Source organism: Cygnus olor, chromosome 2 (genome assembly GCF_009769625.2).
Source record: "Cygnus olor isolate bCygOlo1 chromosome 2, bCygOlo1.pri.v2, whole genome shotgun sequence".
Classification (NCBI taxonomy): Eukaryota; Metazoa; Chordata; class Aves; order Anseriformes; family Anatidae; genus Cygnus; species Cygnus olor.
Genome location: NC_049170.1, coordinates 62,203,603 through 62,228,308, shown reverse-complemented (window position 1 = coordinate 62,228,308; position 24,706 = coordinate 62,203,603). Strand labels below are relative to the sequence as shown.

The 24,706-nt window shown below is 40.8% G+C and overlaps 1 protein-coding gene and 1 long non-coding RNA gene across 18 annotated transcripts in view; one reads left to right on the top strand and one right to left on the bottom strand.

Moving 5' to 3' along the window:
* PDE1C (phosphodiesterase 1C) overlaps positions 1–24,706 on the top strand; it is a 318,847-nt gene that overhangs the window by 210,270 nt on the left and 83,871 nt on the right. For 16 of the 17 annotated variants that reach the window (XM_040546315.1, XM_040546314.1, XM_040546316.1 and 13 more), the window contains 3 exons: positions 19,533–19,646; positions 20,511–20,693; positions 22,624–22,690. In XM_040546315.1, the coding sequence (XP_040402249.1) occupies positions 19,533–19,646; positions 20,511–20,693; positions 22,624–22,690 (364 nt within the window). Of the gene's footprint in view, positions 1–13,776; positions 13,921–19,532; positions 19,647–20,510; positions 20,694–22,623; positions 22,691–24,706 lie in introns of those variants that run through there. The other variant, XM_040546330.1, reaches the window with a different exon arrangement.
* On the bottom strand, positions 14,578–16,673 carry LOC121064598. Its single transcript, XR_005816571.1, has 2 exons — positions 15,940–16,673; positions 14,578–15,098 (listed from the first exon to the last, which is right to left on the bottom strand). It is a non-coding gene; the product is annotated as an uncharacterized LOC121064598 (long non-coding RNA).

The window sequence follows — 24,706 nt, the reverse complement described above, 5'->3', positions numbered from 1 at the left end:
CCTCTCTTAGGTTTTCCATACAGAATATATGTTTCTTTCTTTTCTACATTGTCCCTTCAGCTTAATCTCCATGTGACATAATTTTGCATTGCCTTGACTCCCAGAAGAGGCAGTCTGCCCTACATCTTCTGTCTCTGCCAGGGGATTGTATTCAAAGCTTATTTTGTCTGTGGTTTTCCCCGAATCAATACCCCCTGACTTCTGATTAAAAACCCATGCTTCTTCCCAGAATCTGTGCATTTCAGAAATGACCTCTAACATTGCTTTTACCAACCCACCTTTGAAGAAACAGATGGTGTGCTCTTAGGGCTCAGTAGAGTCTGTGTACAGCTGAACCCATCTGGCGGCACTGGAGAATGCTGTCCTGTGTTGGCTACTCAGTACAGTCAGCAAGCAGATTTTCTGTGGGTATCATCCTCAAATATTTCCCTTATTTCTTCATTTTCTTTATGTTACCAGTGTTTTCAGACTCTATACAGTCAACGCAGCAAGATGTAAACGATGTTCAAAATAAATTTCCTGCCCAGTGATGCACAGGAAGGAAGCATGCCCTGATGAAAAAATCAGTGTTGCAGCAGGGCGCACAGCGACATAATAAATAATAATAATAATGATAATAATAATAATAATAATAATAATAATAATAATAATAATTGTTATTGTTATTATTATTATTATTATTGTTATTATTATTATTATTATAGCGTATTAGGATGTAATTTCATGAAGGTTTATTTCAGAATTCAGAATTTGAAACAACACCTTAGCATGCTTCATCCTGCTCCCTACTGCACTACAACTGATTAACTTAAATATTTATTAACAGCTGGTGATTCCCTTTAGCCTGTAGCCACTAGGCTGAGATAGGATGTGTATTCTGCATGTGCTAATACCTACACAGGAGGAAGGTGCTCCGTTTTGTGTTTTTCAGTACTGTGGCAGTCCTGACAAGAAAAAAGTGTTTTTCAGTAAAGACAATCAGGTTACAATAGCTTAACATGCTGAAATAAAGATAAGGGTTGCACACCTGTGTTTTTTGGATGCGAAAGTCCTGATTTTGCTGAGCAGAACCCAGTATCTTCTCCATTTATTTATTTATTTATTTATTTATGTTCAGGGTAAAAATGTATCCTGATTATTGTCTGAAAGTCAATGTGACAACTATGACAGCTAGAATATCAAGCAAGTTTTGTTGCAAGTATCAAATGTCCTTACATGCTGATGCTAGCTAATGCCCCACACAAACTCAGCATTTCCACAAAATATTGTAGCTGGATTTTCTGTGTGTAACAATCTGTTATGAAAGAGCTCATCCCAAGGGATGCCAGACCTAGAGGAGAAAACTGTTTCCAACTCTTCCTTGCTGTGTAAGTAAAGAAATTGGAATTTGTGTCTAGCCTGTAATTTCATCAGTTAATTCTGGGCTTCCACACGTAGTTTTGTTGCCCCTTTTCAAATCGTTGTGGGAACAGTACAATATGGTTTTAGTCTTCTCCTTCCCAACAGTGCTTAAGAGAGCCCTCTTTACCCCTCTTCCTTTGAATCTGATGGGAAGTTTTCTCAGGTATTCACTTCTCACATCGCCCTGATGCTGACAACGGTGTAAGGCTGAATATTTACAAAGAAGAGCTTTCTCTTGACTAGTTATCTCCTAAAACATTAACTGTTTTTTTTGTTTGTTTGTTTTTTATTTTCCAACAACCGTGTACAAGGGGAAGGGATGTATTACAAATTTGTCTTTAAATTTGCAAAATTTTGTTTCTTTTTTTTTTCTTCTTGTTAATGGATGCTTAATGACCTAAGTAGAAAGAAAACTACCCCCTGCTTATGGGGATAGCTCTCGTTTACTTCCATGAACTTGAACTTCTGTACATTTCTTATGCAGTTTCTGAAAAAGTGCCAAAGACAAGAAAACATTGCAAATGGAACTTCATACTTTTATAATTAGAAAAATCATCAATATTTACATAAGAACATAGTGTTGGTTGAGGTTTTGCACTGGAGAGGAATACCATATGAAAATGAATATTTTTGGTGTACTTCTAGAGCATCAATTTTAACTACACCTGTGTAAACCCTAAGTCAGAAGAATATAATGTTCCAAAACAGATTTTTTCCCCCAAACTTCAGTTTTAATCCACGAATGTGAAGTTCTTTGGGCTATTTTTATGACAGCAGAGCTTTTGTTGGCATTTTGTGAGTTTTTCCAGCTTTTCTTCTTGTCAATGGCAATTTTGGAGGCAGCTTTTCAAAGAGACTTTCCAAATATGGGGGAAAGTTATATGCTGTTTCATATTTTTTCATTTTTGAATGGTTGACTCTGTCATATGCGTTCAGTTGGGTAATCTGATTTTACTTAGTTGCTGAGAGGAGTGGAGGGTCTGACTATACTATGCTCTCACTGAGCCTTTAAATATTGCAAGCATGCCATCGATGAAGCCTGGTTTCTTTTGTGTCAAAGTTGAGACTCTCTGTACAGTCTCTGTTGTCTAACAATAGTGGTGAAGTTGTCATTTCTTCAGCAGTTTAGTTATGTACGGTGGCCGGTTATTATGCAATTTTGTACAGATAGTGTTTTAGAACACTTGTTTGAGATTGACTGATAGTTTCATAGGTCTCTGGAGATGGATAGACAGTTTGAATCAGCCTCATTTTCTTAAGAAATGACATTAATAAATATCGCTTAGGCTAAATCTAAAGATCTTTTTCCTTTATTGTTATTATTCCATCAAATGTCCTTTGAGTATTCTGTGAATTCACCGGTTATTCAGAATTGCTGTTTCAAGGGGAAATGAAGCAAAAATGTTTATTTTGATCCTTTTAGATCACGCTAATTCCATAAGAGAATATTACTACACTGTTAAGATTAAGGATTTTTGAAGGATGAGTAAATTATTCTGGGAAGCATCAGGGTTTTCGCATAATATACCCCAAATCTTTGAAGTTTTCCTGTTCTGGTCAGAGACCAGGATCTTCTCCTGACAGTATCACTACAGTCTAGAACCCAGCTCATATTTGTTCCAAAAATGCCTTTGAAGGACAAAAGCCATGTGATAACGGTGTGTGTTTCCTCCAGTTGCTGTTTCAGCTTCAAAATGCATTTTTAAGAATGCTTCCTTGCAATCTTGGAATAATTCCTTCACTTGCAATGACTCATATCAGTAACACTGCTCGTAAACAGTCCTTGACTAATACTATTTTACCCTCACTGAGATAAGTGGTGGTTTAATTACTGTCTTGAGTTCTGGTTTACCACAATTGTAGATGAAATATTTTTGGTGTTCACCTCAAATTAGAGTGGCTTATTTTGTAAAACAAATGCAAACAGACTGTATGTAGCTTGAGCTCTATCCTTGAGTTTGCACTTTACAGTGGGACAGAATGTTTAAACAGAATTTCAGACCTTACTGAAAAACCTCAAGAGCACAGTTCCTGTACAGGTCTGCCATTGTCACTGCAGACTTTGGATGTTCAGAAATTTGCATACCTAGCATGTGATGTGGCAGAGGAGGTTGTAATGATGGTGTTCTGGTTTAAGACTGGCAGGTAGCCAAGCACCACCATGCCACTCTCTCACACCTCTCCTCAGCAGAACAGGGGGAGAAAATACAGTGAAAAAAGATCTCATGGATGAAGGACAGGGAGATCTCTCACCGATTACCATCATGGTCAAAACAGACTTGGCTTGTAGAAGATTAATTTGTTACCAATTAACAATAATGTAAAGTAGTGAGAACTAAAAGTAAGCTAAAAACATACCCCCAGACCCTCCCCATCCACCCTCTTCTATGTCTTCCCCTTCAGCAGTGCAGGGGAACAGGGAATGGGGAATGGGGGCTGTGGTCACTTCGTCTCTGCCGCTCCCTCACGGTCACTCTCTGCCCCTGCTCCACGTGAGGTCCCTCCCACGGGATGCCGTCCTTCCCGAACTGATCCTGCAGGGGCTGCCCACAGGCAGCAGCTCTTCAAGAACTGCTCCCACATGGCTCCGTACCACGGGGTCCATCCCCCAGGAACAAACTGCTCCAGCATGGGTCCCCCACGGGTGGCAGCTTCCCCCAGACCCCAGGCTCCTGCGTGGGCTCCTCTCCACGGGCTGCAGCTCTGGCCCAGGGCCTGCTGCTGCGGGGGCTCTCCATGGGCCGCAGCCTCCTCCAGGCCACATCCACCTGCTCCACTGGGGGCTCCTCCACGGGCTGCAGCGTGGAGATCTGCTTCATGTGGGACCCATGGGCTGCAGGGGGACAGCCTGCTCCACCAGGGGCCTCTCCACAGGCCGCAGGGGAACTGCTGCAGCGTGTCTGAAGCACCTCCTGCCCTCCTGCTGCACTGACCTTGGTGCCTGCAGGGTTGTTTCTCTCATTTACTCACTCCTCTCCAGCGTTATTTTTTTATTTTTATTTTTTTTCCCTTTCTTAAATATGCTCTCACAAGAGGCATGACCAGCACCACTCACTGTCTCAGCTCTGGCCAGCAGTGGGTCCTTTTTGGAGCTGGTTGGAACTGGCTCTTACTTAACATGGGGCAGCTTCTGGACTCTTCACAGTGGCCAGCCCTACAGTCCTTGCTCCCTCTACCGAAACCTTGCCACGTAAGCACACTATAGTCATCATAGGTGGCGTAAATTGGGGAAGAAAATGAGAAAAGGCAGACTGAATGTACCTTTAAAAGTTTTGCTCTATTACATGAAGATTAAAATGGTCTTTGGTAATTCAGTAAATTGCAGAAATTCCCTGTTCACTCTAGTGTTCAGTATGATTGTTTTGAAACAACTGACTGTCCTCATACACATTGCTTCCCTTCACTCTGATGCTATCTTGCTGTTGTCAGTTGACACAGCAGTTGTGAAGATTTCCTTCTTCATTAGTGGACAGAAAGTTCTGAGTTTTTGCTAGAGTGCATCTCTCAGCATCCATGTTGTGGCCATCCAAGTGCTATATCTTCTTAGGAAGGGAATGGCAAAATAAATCTGCTTCTGACAGCTTCAGTATCTGTTTGTCCCATTTTGCATTATTGATATTGTTGTTAAATCTTACCAGTGTAATACAGAAATAGGCCTTAGGAAGGTCAAGCAAAGTAAATCACTGAGATGCTGCTAGTGAAATTTCAACCAATGATGGTAGAGCCAAAGTTGAGTGTGAGGCAGTAAAATGGGAAGGAAAGGAAATGACTGGCAGAAACAAGGTAGTATGAGTGCTGAGATGTCAAGCTAACCCATTCAGTGATGTTTATTGTGCCTGCTTAACAATTTGAGGAATGAGAATTTACTAAGAAAAATAGGAAATCATGTATCTGCAAAAAGGTAGTTTGGGGACTAATACTTCCTTCAGTCAGAGCCTGAGGCATGAGGGTATTTGGGTGTTGCAGTTGTGAATATGGCTGAAATGTTCAGTCCCTCTACAACAGGAGAGCAGAGCTAATTGGTCTGCAGATATCTGCAACTGAAGACGTTCCTACATGGCATGTGGAATGCAACAGTGCATGCAGGGAATGCAGATGGAAGACATATGCCCCTGTAAACATGATAATAATTTGCCTAAGAAATTTATTTTCATAAACAATCTTCACAAGTTTCCTCTTGTTCTTTGTCACGTCTTTTTCTTATTACCACTATTCAAAGACATTTTTAGTGCTGCTTCTCTTTTTAACCTTGGGTTAGTTCTAACAGATGTTTTTGAAGTGCTTTGTTTGTGTTCCATTGAGCGAGTGCAGGAAATCTCACGCATTTTTTTTTCCTTTTTACAAGAACAGTCATGAATGAAAAGTGTTTCCTACAATTTATCATTTCATCAGCTGCACAATTTTCTTTTTACGATTTTGACTGTAAACTTAGCATTGTTTTATTTCTACTTGCTAATCTATTTTGTGCTTCAGTATACAAGCTATCAATTTCAAATGTTTCTTCTTCCCCAAGAGGTCGTTTTCCAGTCATGCTCTCCAGATTTGGCCAATTGCACTTTTGACCCATCAGGTTTTTGCGTATGTGTTTCATGGAATCTTGATTTTTTCCCGTAACATTTGCAATTGGTAATTTGTATCAGCTGGAGCAGCCATTCTGACTCTTCTTTTGGATTGAGAAAAGGAGAAGTTAGTTATTGCAATTAAAACAAGGAGGTGCCATTCCACCAAGCAAAAGTGCGTTCCTAGGTTAGACTTCTTGGGATACTTGCATAGTCTGTCTGGGTTTATCTCCAAATTCGACATGGAAGTCTCAGGTAAATGAGCATAGGTCAGATTTTTTTTCATCTAACTTACATTAACTGCCAGTGCTGCAGGGGCCAGACAGTGGTTTGTGGACAAGTCCAGTTCTCGTGCATGTTAGCAAACAAAGGTTTGAATGGCTAGCAGTATACCTGGATCTGTTAGCCAGGTTGGTAATTGCAGTAGACAGGAGATAGTGCAAAGTCCAAACTACCAGTCTATCAATAAAGGGGAGAAAATGTGGACAACTATTCAGAATCATCTGTGTTCAATCAAATGCAACCCTTATCTGAGCTATTTTTTGTTGTAAGTGGTGGCTTGGCACTCTCCAGCTTTCATACTATACTTGCCTCTTTTTGCCCTTTCTCTCAGAAGACTATGATTTTCCTGCTAGTGCCCAGGTTGTTAAAAAATCCTGGCATGGCCATTATCTTGTTCAACACCTTCAACATGTACAAATAAAAGTTGGGAGAGGGCCTTGGTTTTCCAGCCTTTAGCAAAAGACAAGCGAATATTTATTGCTGACTTTGGGAATGCATCCCTTCAAAATAAAGCCAAATAGGGGTGGAAAGAAAAGGAATGTTTTGTAAAAGTATAGACTGGTCTAATTGCAACCACCAAGAGGGAATGATTTTGCAGTTTAATGCAAACTTTGTGGCAAAAGAAAAAGCAACAGCTTTCTTTTAACATATATTAGTTAACATTTTACTGGGAGGAGGGAAGAGAAATTATATGATGACAAAATGTGTATTAAGTACCTAAGCTTACAAATGCATGTGCTGGTATTACCAGAGAAGTGTGGTGAACTCCTGAACTTACAGGCTACAAAAAGTGCATAGCAGACTTTAAATGCGGCTATAATTAAAATTTCAGTAGTAATTTATCTATTTTTTTTCTGATTTTATACCAGTGAGTCAGCTGTGTAAATAATGTCAATTAATTAGTTATGTAGTATGTGCAATAAATGTTGTGCTAAATAGAAATCTGAGGCAGAGAAGTCAGGACCCACATCTTAAATGTGTCTAGAGGCCTCAGTGCCTGCATAACCAAAATCTACCAAGGAGAGGTATAAGCATTTAATTAGAAAGGAAATGGCTGAAGTTTTTAACCAGAAATCTTAGTATTCTCCATTTACGCCAATTTAAAATAAAACCATATTTGAAACTTTTTATCAATGTTACCTCTGATCACAGCAAAAATTAAAGCTAACAGCTGTGTAAAATGTGTGGTTCATGAGAAAATGGTATATAAATCCATATTTAAATATTGCACCATAGAATTATAGGATATCCTGAGTTGGAAGGGAACCACAAGGGTCATCGAGTCCAACTCCTGGCTCCACACAGGACCACCCCAAATTCAAACCCTATGTCTGAGAGTGTTGTCCAAATGCTTCTTGAACTCTGACAGGCTTGCTGCATTGACCACTGCCCTGGGGAGCCTGTCCCAGTTCTTGAACACCTTCTCAGTGAAAAACCTTTCCCTAGCACCCAGCCTGACCCTCCCCTGTCCCAGCTCCATGCCGTTCCCTCGGGTCCTGTCGCTGTCCCCAGAGAGCAGAGCTCAGCGCCTGCCCCTCCACTCCCCTCGTGAGGGAGCTGCAGGCTGCCATGAGGCCTCTCCTCAGCCTGCTCTGCTCTGGGCTGAACAAACCAAGGGACTTCATGTGCTCTTCATACACCTGCTCTAGACCCTTCACCATCTGTGTAGCCCTCCTTTGGACACTCGCTCATAGTTTTATGTCTTTATTGTGTTGTGGCACCCAAAATTACACATAGTACTCGAGGTGAGGCCGCACCAGTGCAGAGCAGAGCGGGACAATCAGTTCCCCCATCCGGCTGGCAATGCCACAACTGATGCACCCCAGGACAGGGTTGGTTCTTTTGGCTGCCAGGACACGCTGTTGATTCATATTCAACTCGCTGTCAACCAGAACCCCTAGATCCGTTTCTATGGGGCTGCTCTCCAGCCTCTCACCACCCAGTCCATATGTATAGCCAGGGTTGCTCCATTCCAAGTGCAGAATCTGACACTCATATTTCTGCCTGAATTTCACATGTTATGTGCACTCAGATCTGCACTTGCTTAACTGCCCTGTGGGTTCCTAAAAGTTGTTCTGGAACATAAGTGATTTTAGGAGCTGGAAAGAGTGAGATAATTACAGACTTTCTCCTGTAGATATTTTAATGATAACAGATGGGGGACAATTAAGGTTACAATGAAATATTTTGATATTAATCTGTTGAACTCCCCCCAGTTTTTGCAATGAGCATGAAGTAAAAAGCCAGTGTGCAGCTCTGACATTCAGATCTGCACAAAGCAATCTGCTAGCATCATTTGGAAGAATGACCATTTTCAAGGACCCAGAAATGTGATAATTGTGGTTTCAAAGAAAAAGATTCAGTCTGTATAAGAAAATGGGGAATGCGTCACTGGATGCATCAACACTAAACTGACAGTGTGTGTTCAGTTGCCTGAAATAGCAATTTATACGGTTCATTTCAGGTACTTGTTTTTAAAGAAGCAAATTGAAAACTGTTAGCCATTGTTCCCTAGGTTTTTGTCTGACATGTTATAACTGAGGTCATTTTTATAAAAAGCACCAGTGATTTGGAAAGGCTGGGTTCCGGAAGACCTTATTTGCTCTCTTTGGGTTACATTTTCAAAAAGTTCAGGGATCCTACAGTTTTTCTCAAAATTATTACAAGCTAAGGTCTCAAAAAGTCCATCAGAGGCAAGCTTACTTTGGGAAACATCCATTTTAAGATGGCTAGTTGTGAAAAAAAGAATATAGCAGCCTTTCTCTCCCACATCTGAAGTTTACCCCCATTCATGTCTCAATTTATTCAATGGAAAGAGTTATCTCACCTCGTCTTAGCTCTCTGAAACTATAATACCTGTCTAAGCTTATCTTTAAGCTCATTTCTGTCATTTGTGGAGGAAGGCACATCTAAAAGCAGTGGACACTTCCCTAAGATAATATATGACAGGCAACTTTTGAAGGTGATTCATCATAGCTATGCCTCTCTGATGACTTCCATGAGAACCTATGTGCCTCATTTCTATAGAAGGTTAATGCTAGTTGAGGTTATTGACTCTAATGAAAAAAGACCCATGACCAGTACTTCTAATGGCCTCATAACCAAGAATCTGACATTGCAATTTTGTCTATATTCAATAGTAAGAGGCTTTTTACTGCTTATATTTTATGACTTTCAGTTCCCAAAGGTCAGAACCCAAGAATGGACAGGGTGTTTGCATGTCAGAAGAGACTACACCGTTTAGAAGTTTTCAGTAGCGGGAGGTAGAGACAAGGACAATTCAAAGGACTCAGTGCTGAGAGTTTCTGCAGTTCTACACAGAAGACACAGAATGGACGGAATTGCTTAGGCTGTAAATCTAATTTGGCTTCCTCTGGTAAGACAAAATTCATTAATATTTTGGCCATAGAACTTCTGTCCCTGTACAGGTGTGAAGGAATTGATGCCTCTGAGGGGAAAATACAAACTTTGTATGATTTCACCTATAGTTGGCTAATATGGTCACAAGCTTATTTGACTTAAGGTGAACTGAAACAACCCAATTACCACCCTGCTGATTCCACCAAACATGACATTGTTACATTATCATGCTTCTAAATGTTACAAAATTAATTGCTTTATTTATTTATGTATTTATTTGGCATTCAAAGGAAGAAGAATATTCTAGGACATAAGAGGAAGGCAAAATGATTAAATGGGAAATTGCTTGTAATTTCTCTTGATAAGAAATGCCAGTAACACAATGCTGTGTGTTTCAGTGATTGTTCCTTGAAAACATATGTTTTTTCTTCCTCTGGAAGTTGTCACTTGAATTTTTCTGTACATTAGCAGTAGCAAAAGATAACTGTCCAGTCTAATACAAATCCACTGGGCTGTGGGCTGCCAGTTACTACTGTATTTCCTGTTGTTTTTTAAGGGTTCCTGCTGTAGCTGGCTTTCTAGGTTGTGTCTATTCCTGCATAGTTCACACATGCTATATATGTAGAGCCCTAGACTCAGATGTGGCAGACTGTGGAATGAATCATATCTGCTGACTATTGTGAGAAGACTGGTGAGCTCCTTGATGATTTCCTGTGTGTGCTGTACCTGTCTCACCAACGTGCTACTTGATTGGAGCATCAAAGGGTCTTCAATACACATCACGGACGCTTCTGTCAACCCAGTTGACTGAGGCTACTGCATGTGTTCATTATGAAGTGTAACCACATGCAGTCTGCTTTTGATATTTTTGGGCAGTGTTAAATGGTTGGAAGAGACCTTAAAGATCACCTATTTTCAACCCTGCCCCTGCCATGGGCAGGGATGCCACCAGATCAAGTTGCCCAAGACCCCATCCAGCCTGACCTTGAACACCTCCAGAGATGGGGCATCCACAACTTCTCTGGGCAACATGTTCCAGTGCCTTACCACGCTCCAAGTGAAGAATTTCCTGCTAACATCTGGTCTAAATCTGCCCTCTTTTAGTTTAAAACCATTCCCCCTTGTCCTGTCATTATCTGACCGAGCAAAAAGTTGCTCCATTTAAGTACTGAAAAGCTGCAATGAGGTCTCACCGGAGCCATCTCTTCTTCAGGCTGACCATCCCCAGCTCTCTCAGCCTGTCTTCAGAGGAGAGGTGCTCCAGCCCTCTGATCATCTGTGTGGCTTTCCTCTGGCCTTGTTCTAACAGCCCCACATCCTTCTTGTGCTGGGGGCCCCAGACCTGGGTGTGGCACTCCAAGTGGGGCCTTACAAGGTCAGAGCAGAGGGGGACAATCACCTCCCTCCACTTGCCCCCCAATCCTCTGTTGATCCAGCCTATGTGCATTTTCTTTACAGTTCCCTTACACCATAGCTGGATACCGTCCAGAGGCATCTGACAGACCTTCTGTGTGCTCACTGCTTAGCTGGTCCACATATGCTCTCTGATATATCCCCAGAATATCAGATTTATTAAGTTTGAATATCATAGTTAGATAACAGATGTGCACCTATTTCTATGCAGCAATTCTTGAATAGAAATATAGTTCACTATATATTCACAGTGAACATCTGTTTCTCATCTTACTCATGATTTTCCTACTGTTCATTAAGGTAGTTTGTCAGAGAAGGGAAAGGAACGTGTACCATAGATCAGAAGGCACGGTTTTGTCTCTCAGTTAAGCAGACTTTGTCTTTCCAGCTTGTAGTAGCAGCCCTTGGGCTTTTTCTGTATGTAAACTGAAACTGACATTCATGGAATCGGATCTAGTCAGTAATACTCCTGATTACTATTTTGTTAATTTCTAAAGCTTGTGGGTGATTTTATTTACTTATTTTGATATTTTTTTTAAAGCAATTTGAGCTGGGTATCAAAAAGATGTTATCACAAATGAGTCGTCTTTGAAATCATTCTCTTTGGTTTTCATTATATAAGGGTAATTTGACTAACAATAAACACAGACTGATAGCAGAAGGTGCCTCTTATTCAGACTTCCAGTCAGAGTGACAAGGATTTGCTGAAGCTGAAAGTGCTCCATGCTAGTGTCTAATTTAAGTGGCGTTCTCTCTGTCCACAGGAAACTCACAAAGGGTCTTACTGTAACTGGAATCGATTTCAAGTGTTTCGACAGTTTTTGCTGGTGCACCTCTGTGATGAACAGGGCTATAAATAGTCTCCCATACTAAAGTTAATGCTAATAATATTTGGGGGAAAAATGTGTGATTCTAAGATCAATTATGGCAAGATTATTACTGTGTAGTAGCTTGCATTCTTATCCCCTATGCAATTGCAAGACTTTTTACAAGCATGCCCAATTCCACTGAAACCTGGTGACAGTTAGTCACCTGGTCGCAGTAGTGGGGCGAGGTGCGGCAGTTTGCGCGGCAGTTTGTGCAGGGAGGGCGCGCTCAGGCAGGGCAGAGCGTTCCGCCCTGCTCACAGGAAAAACTCGTCTACTGGCCGCCTACCTATAGGTGAACCACCATGGTCATCACTAGGCGGAGAGCTCTTTTTAGAAAGTCTGTGGCCACCCAGACTGAGTGCCCGCTCAAAAATGCGGCAGTTCAGGTCTCTGGATGCACGGAGTCCCTGAGCCTGTTGCTGCCCTCTGAGGGCAGCAGAGACACCATGTGTATGAGGTGTGAGCAGGTGGACGACCTGGCCAGCCTGGTGGCAGAGCTCTAGGAAGAGGTGGAGAGGTTGAGGGCCATCAGGGAGTGTGAGCGGGAGATAGACTGATGGAGCAACGCCCTGCAAGACTTGAAGGAAAGGCACCGGGGTGAGACACCCCAAACAGGGGTGGACCCCTTGCCCTGTCGAGCAGAGGGAGGGGACCTAGGAGATGAGGAGGAATGGAAACAGGTCCCTACTCGACGTCGCAGGCAACCCCCCTCCCTACCAGCCCTGCCTCCCCAGGTGCCAATACACAACAGGTTTGAGACCCTGGAGCTTGAGAGACTGGTGGGTGAGGATGAGGTGAACAGTCTACCCAGGAGGATGCCTAGGGTGAGGAAGTCAACTCCACGCCTAAGGACTGCCTCCACTAAGAAAGAAAGAAGGGTGATCCTTGTAGGCGACTGCCTTCTCAGGGAAACAGAGGGCCCTATTTGTTGATGTGACCCTACCCGTAGGGAAGTCCGCTGCCTCCCTGGGGCCAGGGTCAGGGACATTGCCAGAAAGCTTCCTAACTTGGTTCGCCCCTCTGACTACTATCCTCTTTTGATAGTCCAGGCTGGCAGAGCTGATATTGAAGAGAGAAGCCTGAAGGCTATCAAATGGGACTTTAGGGACTTTAGAGATGAGTGGTTAGAAAGCTGCCTGGCAGAGAAGGACCTGGGAGTATTGGTTGATAGTCAGCTGAATATGAGCCAGCAGTGTGCTCAGGTGGCCAAGAAGGCCAACAGCATCCTGGCTTGTATAAGAAACAGTGTGGCCAGCAGGACTAGGGAAGTGATTGTCCCCCTGTACTCGGCTCTGGTGAGGCCGCACCTCGAGTACTGTGTTCAGTTTTGGGCCCCTCGCTACAAGAAGGACATCGAGGTGCTCGAGAGAGTCCAGAGAAGGGCAACGAAGCTGGTGAGGGGTCTGGAGAACAAGTCTTACGAGGAGCGGCTGAAGGAGCTGGGATTGTTCAGCCTGGAGAACAGGAGGCTTAGGGGCGACCTTATCACTCTCTACAGGTACCTTAAAGGAGGCTGTAGCAAGGTGGGGACTGGTCTATTCTCCAACTCTGACGTGCCTGGTGACAGGACAAGGGGGAATGGGCTAAAGTTGCGCCAGGGGAGGTTTAGGTTGGCTATTAGGAAGAACTTCTTTAGTGAAAGGGTTGTTAGGCATTGGAATGGGCTGCCCAGGGAAGTGGTGGAGTCACCATCCCTGGAGGCCTTTAAAAGACGTTTAGATGTAGAGCTTAGTGATATGATTTAGTGGAGGACTTGTTAGCGCTAGGTCAGAGGTTGGACTAGGTGATCTTGGAGGTCTCTTCCAATCTAGATGATTCTGTGATCTGTGGATTCCTTTAAATCAATGCAGGGTGTTGTTTTTTACTCAGGACTAAGAGTTTTCTTGGGAAACTACCATTCACCGTCCAGAAGTCAAGACAGAGCTCAAAACTGATGTGGACAATGATTTCAAGTGTTACGAAAAGGTTTTCTCTGTTTGTGCATATGAACCATGTACATCTTTGAAAGGAAGTAAGAATGACACATCTTTTCTCAGGTTAGTGCAGAAGGCAGCCAGTAACTCATTTAAGATAGCTGTGTCATTATTAGTGAGGGTGGGAAAAGTTTTGATATTGCTCAAATCTTCTACATTTTTTTTGAACATTCTCATATTTTGCAGAAAGGTACAAGGTGGTTTTTTTTTTTTTTTTTTTTTTTTTTTGTTGTTTGTTTGATGTTTTGTTTTTGTTTGTTTTGTTTTGTTTTAACTGTGGCATGGACCACATCTGCCTTCTGCTCCTTCTTCTCCTCAGATGAGAGACCAGAAACTGAATAATTTCTTCCAACCTGTATTTGTAGCAAGCTTTTGAGCTCACAAACCAGGGAAACAATCCACTCATGAGGATTTTCACATCTAGGATATTAGTCCTTTCTTCCACTGAGCTACTGCTTGAGGATAATTCCCTCAGTCTCTCAGCTGAGCTTTGGGATCTCCGTTCTGAGCACGTGTTCAAAGGACTAAGCAGAAATCACTTCAGCCCAGGGTTCTCCTGTCTCTGCTGAGTCCCTTTGCTGTGTGGCCATGGGTTGGTTTTGGTAAGAAATTCCACTGCAGGCTTTCTTCATAAAACTTGTGTCAGATTTACTAGTGGTTTGTGAATAGCTTTTGATCTCCAGGTGTTACTGACTGTTGATGAAAAAACACTGTCTTGAACAAGTACTTAACCCGCTCTAACACAAATTGCTGTGTTCAATACTTTGCTCTCTTTTCCTAGCAATAATAAAAATCTCTGCTTTCTACAAACCTAGCATGACCTGCCATGGTTGAAACAAGATATTAATCAGGTTCAGCTGTCCATATCAAACTGTTCAGCAATTAATGTTAAGAGTAAAACAAAGGTAAATATTCCATCCTTGGTAATCTGTAATTATACTAGTTTTTTTTTTTTTTCTTTCTATGTGCATTCAACGTTCTTTTTTCTCAGCAGGCTCAATGGTATAAGAATGATACTTGGAAGAAGAGATAGAGTTGTAGTGTTGAAAATGTGCAATGAATCACAGTCTAAAGGCTTTGAAAATAGATGTGGAGACTAGCCATGCAGCTTTGTAGACTTCACACTGGTTGAAGAAACTTGCCCCAAGTATTCAGACAGTCCGTGTGGTTTGCATGTTAATTGGAGTTGACTAGTACCCAGACTGTGGTGGTGTTAATCTTCTCTGGAGTGATATGTAATGCTATTAAAAAAAAAAAAAATCAACAGCATAAACACAAGCCCTCTATCTAAGTAGATAAATATTTGTACACAGATACCGTCTTATTTATAACACAAAGGAGAATGCTTGGAGCAGTTATTCAGAAATTTAGTTTCAAGAATACTCTAAAAACAGCTTCACTTTTTCCTGTTTCTCAGTGGGGATTTGGAGTGGTTTTGGGTCTTTGAGCTGTGTGACTTTCATGGACTAAGTTCAATTGCTGTTTCTATTAATTTGCTTTCTATCTCCCTGAGTCTTAAGCAGGATAGCAAATATTTTAGAGAAACATTAAAAAGAGTAGAAACAGGGCTGAGTATATTGGCATTATTTGCAGATGCTTTCAGAGCTTTTTACAGTGAATAGATATAGGTATTTCCCTTGGAAGGGCGATGTGGGAGGCCATGTTATGGAAATGGCCTAGCCCCTTTTCCAAAATTTTACACCTACCTGAGATCTCTGTTGGATCAGAGGAAGTTAAAAATGCTTAGCATTGCACAGGGCAGGGATTTGCTTTGGGCTCTTTAGGGATTATTCCAAGGACTAAAATGTGAAATAACTGTACAGAGAAAAACAGTTCTTGAACTTTTTCCATAGTATTTGGCATGCATCACAGACAATTTCTGGACTGGAGGAACAGCTTCCCTTGGAAATCTCATTAAGAAAGTATTAGCTGTATCTTACCATAATTGTACAACCGGGTTTAGAGCTAATATTGTATGGCCAACACTTCTCTGTAGGTGCTTTTCTGATGACCATAATCTGAGAAACACTTGTGGCGTGTGCCATTATCTTAAGACAGCTTAATATTAGAGATGGCTAATACCTGCTATCTGGCCTGGGGTCTCCTTGTTCACAGTAACTGGCAGCTTCTTCTACAATTAGCTCCCTGGACTTCAATGGAACTCGGTCCAGTACATCTGTGGAAATTTTTAGTTCTGCTACTGAAAGGATCAAAACAAAACAAAACAAAAAAAAGAAAAGAAAAATATAGGTTTTGATCACTCTGAAATGAACCTTTAAAAGCAGAAGAAAACATGCTTTGGTTGAAAAAGCATTTTGTTCATGCAAAATAGCATGCTTCATTTTCAGACAATTACAGTAAAAGCAAAGTAAATAATGATTTGGATTCGTTGAATTGATTATGGTAATTGTATCAATATGTTTCTTTTAGTCAGTAGCCCGACAGAAGACTCATTTTCCTATGAAGTGGTGCATGTAACTGAACCCTACTCACTTGCTACTGTGACTAGTGTATGAGGCAAAGAGAGGAAGTCAGATTCTTATAGAAACATAAAATATCCCGAATTGGAAGGGACCCACAAGGATCATCGAGCCCAAATCCCGGCACCACACAAGTCAACCCAGAAATTCAGACCATGTGACTAAGTGCACAGTCCAAACGCTTCTTAAACTCCGACAGGCTTGGTGCAGTGACTACTTCCCTGGGGAGACCGTTCCAGTGCGCAACAACCCTCTCAGTAAGGAACCTCTTCCTGATGTCTAGCCTGATCCTCTCCTGCCACAGCTTGACACCATTCCCGTGGGTCCTATCACTCTTGCCCTCTGCTTCCATTGCCTTAGTACAAGATCCTGAAAATAAAATGTGTGAAAAGTTTGTTGTAATGTTTTTATTTCAGTTAAAATGGTTTGCTGAATTTGATTGAATTCCAGAATTCAGTCACCCCAAAACTGCATTTTCAAGCTAATAAATTTGCCTGGATGCCCTTCAATGGGACACACTGACCTTACCTTTATGATTGCAGTTAGGACTATCTCAATGAAGCTGAGATACATAGAATGAATTAAGGACAAACTATCACCGGGCTCTTATTTAGTAAAGGTAACTGGCAGCAGCTGCTGTGACTCGATGAGTCAGAAATAGTTATAGATAATGGATGGTAAGGCAAATTTTTTTTTCACATGAGAGCGGCTGATCTTGTGACAAGGTTTTATTATAACAACTGTACTTCTGTTTTGCTAAATGATTGATGCACACAGTACTCTGCATAATCTTCTTCGGTGATGAATGTTGGTGCCATGAAGCAACAGTTACTCACTGTGCTATTACTGAACATGAATTTTGATTGACTTGTGGCATAGAGCTGCCAGGTACTTAAATCAATGAAATAAAAGTCAAGAAGAGGCAAAGATGATGTTCCTCCTGCAATATTAACTCCTTTGTCTTGTGTACAAACAGTTTCTGGTAAGAAGTTAATGGGTTACATCTCTAGATTCCTCACACATGGGAAGAAGGAAGGAGAAGGCATGTGAACTACTGCTTGCTGTTTAGGTGTGAAAGCTGTGGTGGTTTTTTTTGGTTTGGTTTGGTTTTTGGTTTTGAATTTTTTTGTGTGTGCATGTGTTTGTTTATTTATTTGCTTGCTTTTTGTTTTTCTCTTCCTCCCTTCCTGCATTGGCAAGAAAAGCTGGGAATGTCTAAGGAGGGATCAGTGGTTTTGGCTCTAGGAAGGAGGTGCATTCAGCTTCCCCATGTGCTGCTGCCTGAGGAAGCTATTGACCTAAAAGGTAGAGGAGAACCTTTCCCAGCTCTGCTCATCCAACAAAAAGCATTGCCGCTCATACCTGGTGGTGCAGTTACACAGAAGAGAAGTATGAGAGCACGAAGGCACGTTTCCTCTTCCATGGGGCTGGAGTTGCTCTGTGGATTACCTCAGCTGGGTTCCAGGATTGGAGGAAATGTGCTGGTATGGCTGAGTGCTCTCTAATGGCTTACAGAGGTGGGAAGAATTGTGTTCAGTATGTTTGTACATCCCCGACCTTTCCATTCCCATTCTCACATCAGGAATGAAGTGCAGAACAATACTTCTGCTTTCTTGACTGCAAACAAGCAGATGAGTTAATCTGCCCAGAGATGAGGGGTCCACCTCTTGTTTGAGATTCTTTGTATGTCTAAATATATAGTTGTGTGTCAGTGGTACCACTGCCAGTAGGAGTGGTGTTTATGTGACCTAGCCAGAGAAACATAGATGTTTTTATTATTTTTGTTCTCTGCAGCCTCAGTGTTTAGGAGGATTGGGGGAGAAGAAGGAAACCCAGCTGGAAGGAGATGTTGGTGCAGTGCACATGGGCAGTCTGGATGCTTCTCAGCTCTTTCATGAAATCGAGCTCATTGGAGACTGATTTCTCCTGAAATCATTGATGCCATGGCAGCATTGTAATAGCAAGGGAATACAGATATTCACTTCATGTTAAGAACTTCATTTATCTGGCTAGTGTAGGAGGTTGGGCTCCAAATGTGGTTAATAAAGTGAGAGTAAGGAATCAGTTTAGGGCACATAAATTGGTCTTGAGCTCTGCATTACTGTGTGGAAAAGCTTATCTTACTCCATGGACTATAGAAAAAGCTGGAGAAAACTAGTCTGCTAAGTTGAAGCCAGATTTTAGAGGACACAGCTACTCTTCTATGTTTCTGCATCATGAGCAGGACAAATTGCAACTTGTGATTTCTGCTACGCAGTTAAAAATACACTTCAATGTTTATTTAACTGCTGTCTAATGAGGATGAAGACACTGACCAAAATGTTTTAACATGGTAAATCTTTATCCCACGGTCTTTTTAAAGGAATGATTTTTTTTCTTTTCTAATTTTAAGGATGTAGCTTCTTGGATTTTTTTTTAAATATTGAGATTCACTCTTTACTTTTACATTTTCTTCTCTTTCTTTTTTCCTTTTTTTCCCCCTTTTTCTAATTTGGCACACTGTAGAGTGAAGGAGAAGAGACAAAAGAAAATTGCGCAAATATATTAATTGTCTTTGATAGAGGAGAAAAAACACATTTTAAAAGGGAATCTGCACAAATTTTTGTTTTCAGAAAGTCTCTTCCCTCTAGTAATTATTTAATAGAGAAACTTCCATGAATTTTATTTAATACAGATGGGATAGTCTAAGGGTGACTTCGTGGTCTAATGAAAATTATGGTATTTCCTTAACCTTGTGTAGTGTTTCTGCAGTAGTATTTCTAAATACACTCAAATACACCTTTGCATATGTGTAAACCAGTCAACATAAATAGCTGACATTTACCAACAGATACTGTTCAAGATGTTACTTGCTTTATTATGCCTGGAATGAAATAGCCCTCTCTTAGCTCCTCTGCTAAATTCCAAATTATTTCTGTTTTAACTTATTTCAGCATGAGTAGGGGACTTTGATATTTCAGTGACTTATTTGAGTCTAAATATAATGTGATGTTTGTCTGTCACCATTGTTCCTGATCTGCGAAAAGTATTTTTTGTTGATTTCTTCTATATGAATAAAAAACCTCTGTAGACTTCCACAAGTTTTCATATGCCTATCATGTATGCTAGGTCTCTTGCTGGATCCAGTTTTGAACTGATGCTCATTCTCAAACCTGTTTCTCTTTGTGTCAATCAGTTTTTATTTTCCTCTTTCAGGTTGCGGTCTTTGGTAAAGCAGTTAGAGAGAGGGGAAGCTTCAGTTGTAGACCTAAAGAAGAATTTGGAATATGCTGCAACTGTTCTTGAGTCAGTATACATTGATGAAACTAGGTGAGTTAACCACAGATATCATCATTCATCTTATATCTAGTACCAATAACACAAAATTGTAATTTACACATCAGTTGGAAAAGTTGTTGCCGAGATTTATTACTCACAGACAATATGTTTTTAATCATTAAAATATTGTATTTCACAGAGAGCAGATCTTCAGTCCTTGGTCTAAAAGCTTCTTTACATTTCCCAGGGCAGAAGGAAGATCAAAAGCAATCATAAGTTTAACATATATTCTCTTAGAGAAAGGTTTTCATAATAATTGGTTCCCACTTTTTCTGAAAGTTTCTAAGGAAAGTTCTAAATTGGTACCCCTCTATTCCTCTTGAATAGTGTTAAATCTTTTCATTTGTATCAAGACTTTGAAATTATTACTTTTTTTTTTACTCCAGGTCATGATAGAGGTAGACTGGTAAGACACTGCAGAGGAGTTCCCCTTCTTTTTATGTACTGTTTCCCCACTGCTAAATGTACTTCTAGAGTCACCTTAGATGATCAGAATAGGAAAGGAGAGCACTAGGAAGTTAGACATGACTGTCAATGATATCTGAAGGGCTGAAAGGTCAGGAATATTGATGAGAGGAAAATGAGAAGTAAGTGGATGATTATGTCATTGTGCTTCAGAAGGTTGATACTTCTTGTTTGTCAGCCTAGCAGTAAGTTTCACAATCTGGCATTTAACTATACAAGAGAATAAAAAACCTGTTGAAGACTTGTAGAAATATGTTTCATTAGGGCTTACAAACTGAAGGCATTTAACAACCGCTTTTAGTAGAATATATGTACATTTCTTTTTGGTGAATGATGATGTAATGCTCTCCAAGGCAGTCTACTTACCCATCATTTTCCTCCCCCTTCTAGGCGACTACTGGACACAGAAGATGAGCTCAGTGACATCCAGTCCGACTCTGTGCCCTCAGAGGTCCGGGACTGGTTGGCTTCTACCTTCACACGACAAATGGGGATGATGCTCAAAAGGACTGAGGAAAAGCCCCGGTTCAGAAGTATTGTCCATGCAGTACAAGCAGGAATATTTGTGGAAAGGTAAAGGAGCATGTAATTACTTTGTTCTAGTAGCTGCCCAGGTACTGTGGATTGCACCTGTAGTATTAAATACAGAATACTTTAATAAGTTTCTAATGATGTTTCTACACAGATCTGATTATCACCTGGAAACCTGGTGTTGCTGAAGCAGCACATTCTGATCAATTCTTAGCATAATACAGGTGTAATAGCACGGTTGAAATAATTTTGACAGAGAATATACACCTCTGCATAACCCTAGGTCAGGAGTCAAAGTTTTTAAAATTCAGTCAACCCAGACCAGGCCCTTCCTTGCCTGTTTACCTCTGCTGTCTGGTTATTTCTTAGGAAGAACTGCTAAGAAACAAAAGAAAATTCTGTATCATAGTATTACTGGCCTGAATTGCATAGTACGTGTATGGACCAAGACTGATGTGAAATAGTTGGAGCTTAGAGGGGATTTAAAAAAATCCATTGAAACCTCTCAGCCTTTTCAGTCATGATTTGCATCAGAACATACTGCTAAAATTGATATAGTCATTTAAATTTGGACTCATTTCCACACTTACCTTGTCTTATTGAGTAACCACTCTTCCCTGACATTCTTCCTTCAAGCAAGGAGGGTTGGTGCATGTGAAACAGCCAGGAGACTTCAGACAGCAGGTCCCAGGTCTCTACAGCAAAATTCAAGTCAGGAGTGAATGCGCTGGGAGAGACTTCCAGGACACTGAAGAGCACCGTTTCACTGTTTATCAAAATTGCATTGAGTGCCTAGCAGTTTTCTGTGTAGGAGGGTGGGTGTATCAGACAGCGGACCACAGGTCATACAGATACACAGAGCTTCCTCCTACATACTTAAGAAGTTACTTAAAGTGCAAGAAATTACTGTAGATGTGTTAAGAGTGGCAGCAATTGTGATAAGTCTAACAGGACAGCATCAGTTGTTATTTCTCTCTGGAAAAGATTTCTCCCAGGTTTGACAGGCTATTTGTGAATTAACCCTCACTCTCAGTGAGGGACTTGCTCAACAAAGAAATAAATGAACTGCAGAGATCTGGCTGCAGGAGGCTGTTTTCCAGTTGATCTGAGTCACTGTGGCCTTAAAGAGGAAACATTCAGATGTGATATGGCACCAGAGGAAGGTTGTTGCTCTCCTGAGCTAAGGGAGAGGGACTCTGCCTGAGTCATCACTTAAGAGAAAACTACTGTGTCCTGGCAGAAGGAGAAGACAGCTTTCCATCACCTCTTTTTAGTCCTGCATTGCTTAAGTGCAATAAAGGGTGAGCTGTGGAAAAGCATTTTAGCCGTGTCAATGTTTCTGTATTCACCAAACCTATTAAAATGTGTGGCCTGAAAACAAGTTTAAAATCTAGTACATACTTCGGTGCTTTGCTTAGTATAGTTGCAGATATTGATTGTTGGCTTATTCTCTCTCATATGTACACAGAGAACACCTAAAAGATTTTATACCAATCTTAATAAATAAATAAACAAATAAATAAATAGACAAAAGTAGCAGCTGTACCAAACTGGAGATGATTTATTGCAGACAACAAATGATTTCTATAGTACAGGATTAGCTTGCATGCTAGACCGGCAAGGACAGTGTGGTTATCTGCAGTGGAAAATGAGGAACATCTTGTCTATTTGAGAGTATCATTTCCCTCTGATGAAGATCTGCTATTGACAGATTCTTCTGATGTCCTGTCAGGTGATCAAGGTATGAGATACTGGGAAGTGTATCGTCTCAAGTTAGGCTATACAATAAGAATTGTACAGAGAGTATGTGTACAAGTTAGAAAGAAGAAGAAATTAAAAAACAAATTGCAGTTAGGGTTTGCTGGGCTAAGCAAGGTCTCCTGTAATGGTGTGTTGCCTTATTGGTTTATTATGTTTGTTTGTTTTTGTTTAATTTTATTTATGTGTTGATTTATCTATTTTATCTTGGCAGAATGTACAGACGAACATCAAATATGGTTGGTTTGAGCTACCCACCAGCTGTAATTGGAGTGCTAAAGGTAATCCTAATAAAAAAGTGCAGGGCATGGACATGTCTGTACAAACCATCAGGGTAACAGTGATATTTGACTTGGGAGTCTTTTGCACTTGCCTTTTTCTCCTCTCTGATGTTTAGTTTAGTTTATCTGCATTAATAATTCACTGGCCTAAGAGAATATTCTTTCAATAAAAGAAACAACAGTGTTCAAGGCTTCGGCCATTTTCAAGTTGTGAAGGTTACAGCTCTGTTCTAGTTTCCAGCGATTAAACTGATGACTTCATAACATGCTAAAATCAATCACAACCTTGCACAGTGAAGAAAGAAAACATGGGTGCAGAGAAATGGAGAAAGTATCAGTTGCTGTGAGAGGAGGGATTTTCTTGTATGTCTTAGCTTTAGGTCTTCAAGGCGACAATCATCTTAGGAATAATAGTCTTTTGTGAGTTTTGAAATTTCAGAGAAAGACCAAGAGGTCACAAGTGGTCTGACAAAAATAAAATTCAATTCACAAGTAGTCTGACAAAAATAAAATTCAATTCATTGGGCAATCACAAGGTTTTTGATTTAGGCAAGAATTATCAAGACCACAAATACAGGTTAGCCCCCAGCTATCTACACAGCAGCTTTGCAGAGGTCTGGTAACCAGGCAGATCACAAGTTCTGTGTGGTTCATGCCATGCAGTGATGAAAAAAGGTGACGCAAAGGGGAATATATAAGGGCATTACATGTAAAGCTTGTGAAACAGTCCTTCTGCTCTACTCTACACAGGAAAGACCTACAGTTAGGGTACCGAATCCTTTTCTTTTTGGACAGTACAACTAATCAAAAGATAATGGAGCAATCACAGAAGGTCCACTGAGTGCAACAAGAATGATGACCTTCATGTACAAAATCGTAGCATTTATTCACACCTTTTTCCAACCACAGATTTACAAGTGTTAGCTTCACTCATGCAAATGGGATCTAAAGTCTTGTTTTAGAACTACACCTCATAGCCAGATTATGGGGGAACACATCTATAATGGTACCTCTTTTCCTGAGTAACAAGACAGTCCAAGACCTGTCGGCTACTCTCAGCTGACTTAAACCTCACAGGAGCCCTCTCCCCTTTCTATGTTTTTAAGTTATTGAGGATGGTAAACAGAACTGATTAAGCTAGAGTAAGTTAAGACACATCAATAACAACAAAGGCATTGACTAATTTTGTTCAGGGTGAAATAATGCCTGCTTGGCTACTGTGCACTCTAGGATGTGTTTTTTTTGTTTTTTTTTTTTTTAACTATTTTGAGAACATGTCTCTGCCTGGATGGCCTTGGGGTAGGTAACAGACATGGTTGAAATAAGAATTACTTGTTTTTAAGAAGTGTTCTGTCTTTGAAATAATACTTCATCTTAAATTTCTCAGTCCCATTTCGTTAATGGGAAATGGTACATTTCTTGCTTGTTTCAGTCCAGTACAGCCAACTAAAGAAAAAAATCCCCAAACTTACAGCTACCTGACTGCTTGGTGAGCTCTGTAAAATGAGCTAATGGTTTAAGCATGAAAAATGGTATATGATGTACCACAGGCATCTCTTCAGCTAGTCTATGTTGCCATAATCAATATTTCCTTTAGAGTTATAGTAATAAGGACAAGGGTTGAGAAGACATGGACTGAAGACTAGTTTATTTTTGAATTTTGTGCTCTTTTTTTTGCTGTGGTGACCAACAAGATGCCTGCACTGAGTAAACCAAAGCTGTGGAATCAGCTTGTGAAAATGAGGCTGGTTTTAATAAAACAATGAAATACTGTAGCTTATGCAAAGAGTGTGGATGGAGTGGTAGCAGTGCAAGTCCGAGGCATATTCTCTCTCCCTTTTTCAGTGGGTGAGAAGTTAGGCAATATTTGAATTGGTTCCACAGCATCTCTTTCTCTCTGTGTATGTATCTCAGATACTGATTTTTGTACTGCCATAGATAGTTGTTTTTCTGCATGACATGGGTGTAATGACGTAAGACATAGTGCTATAAAAGGAATGATCAGATTTGTATCGC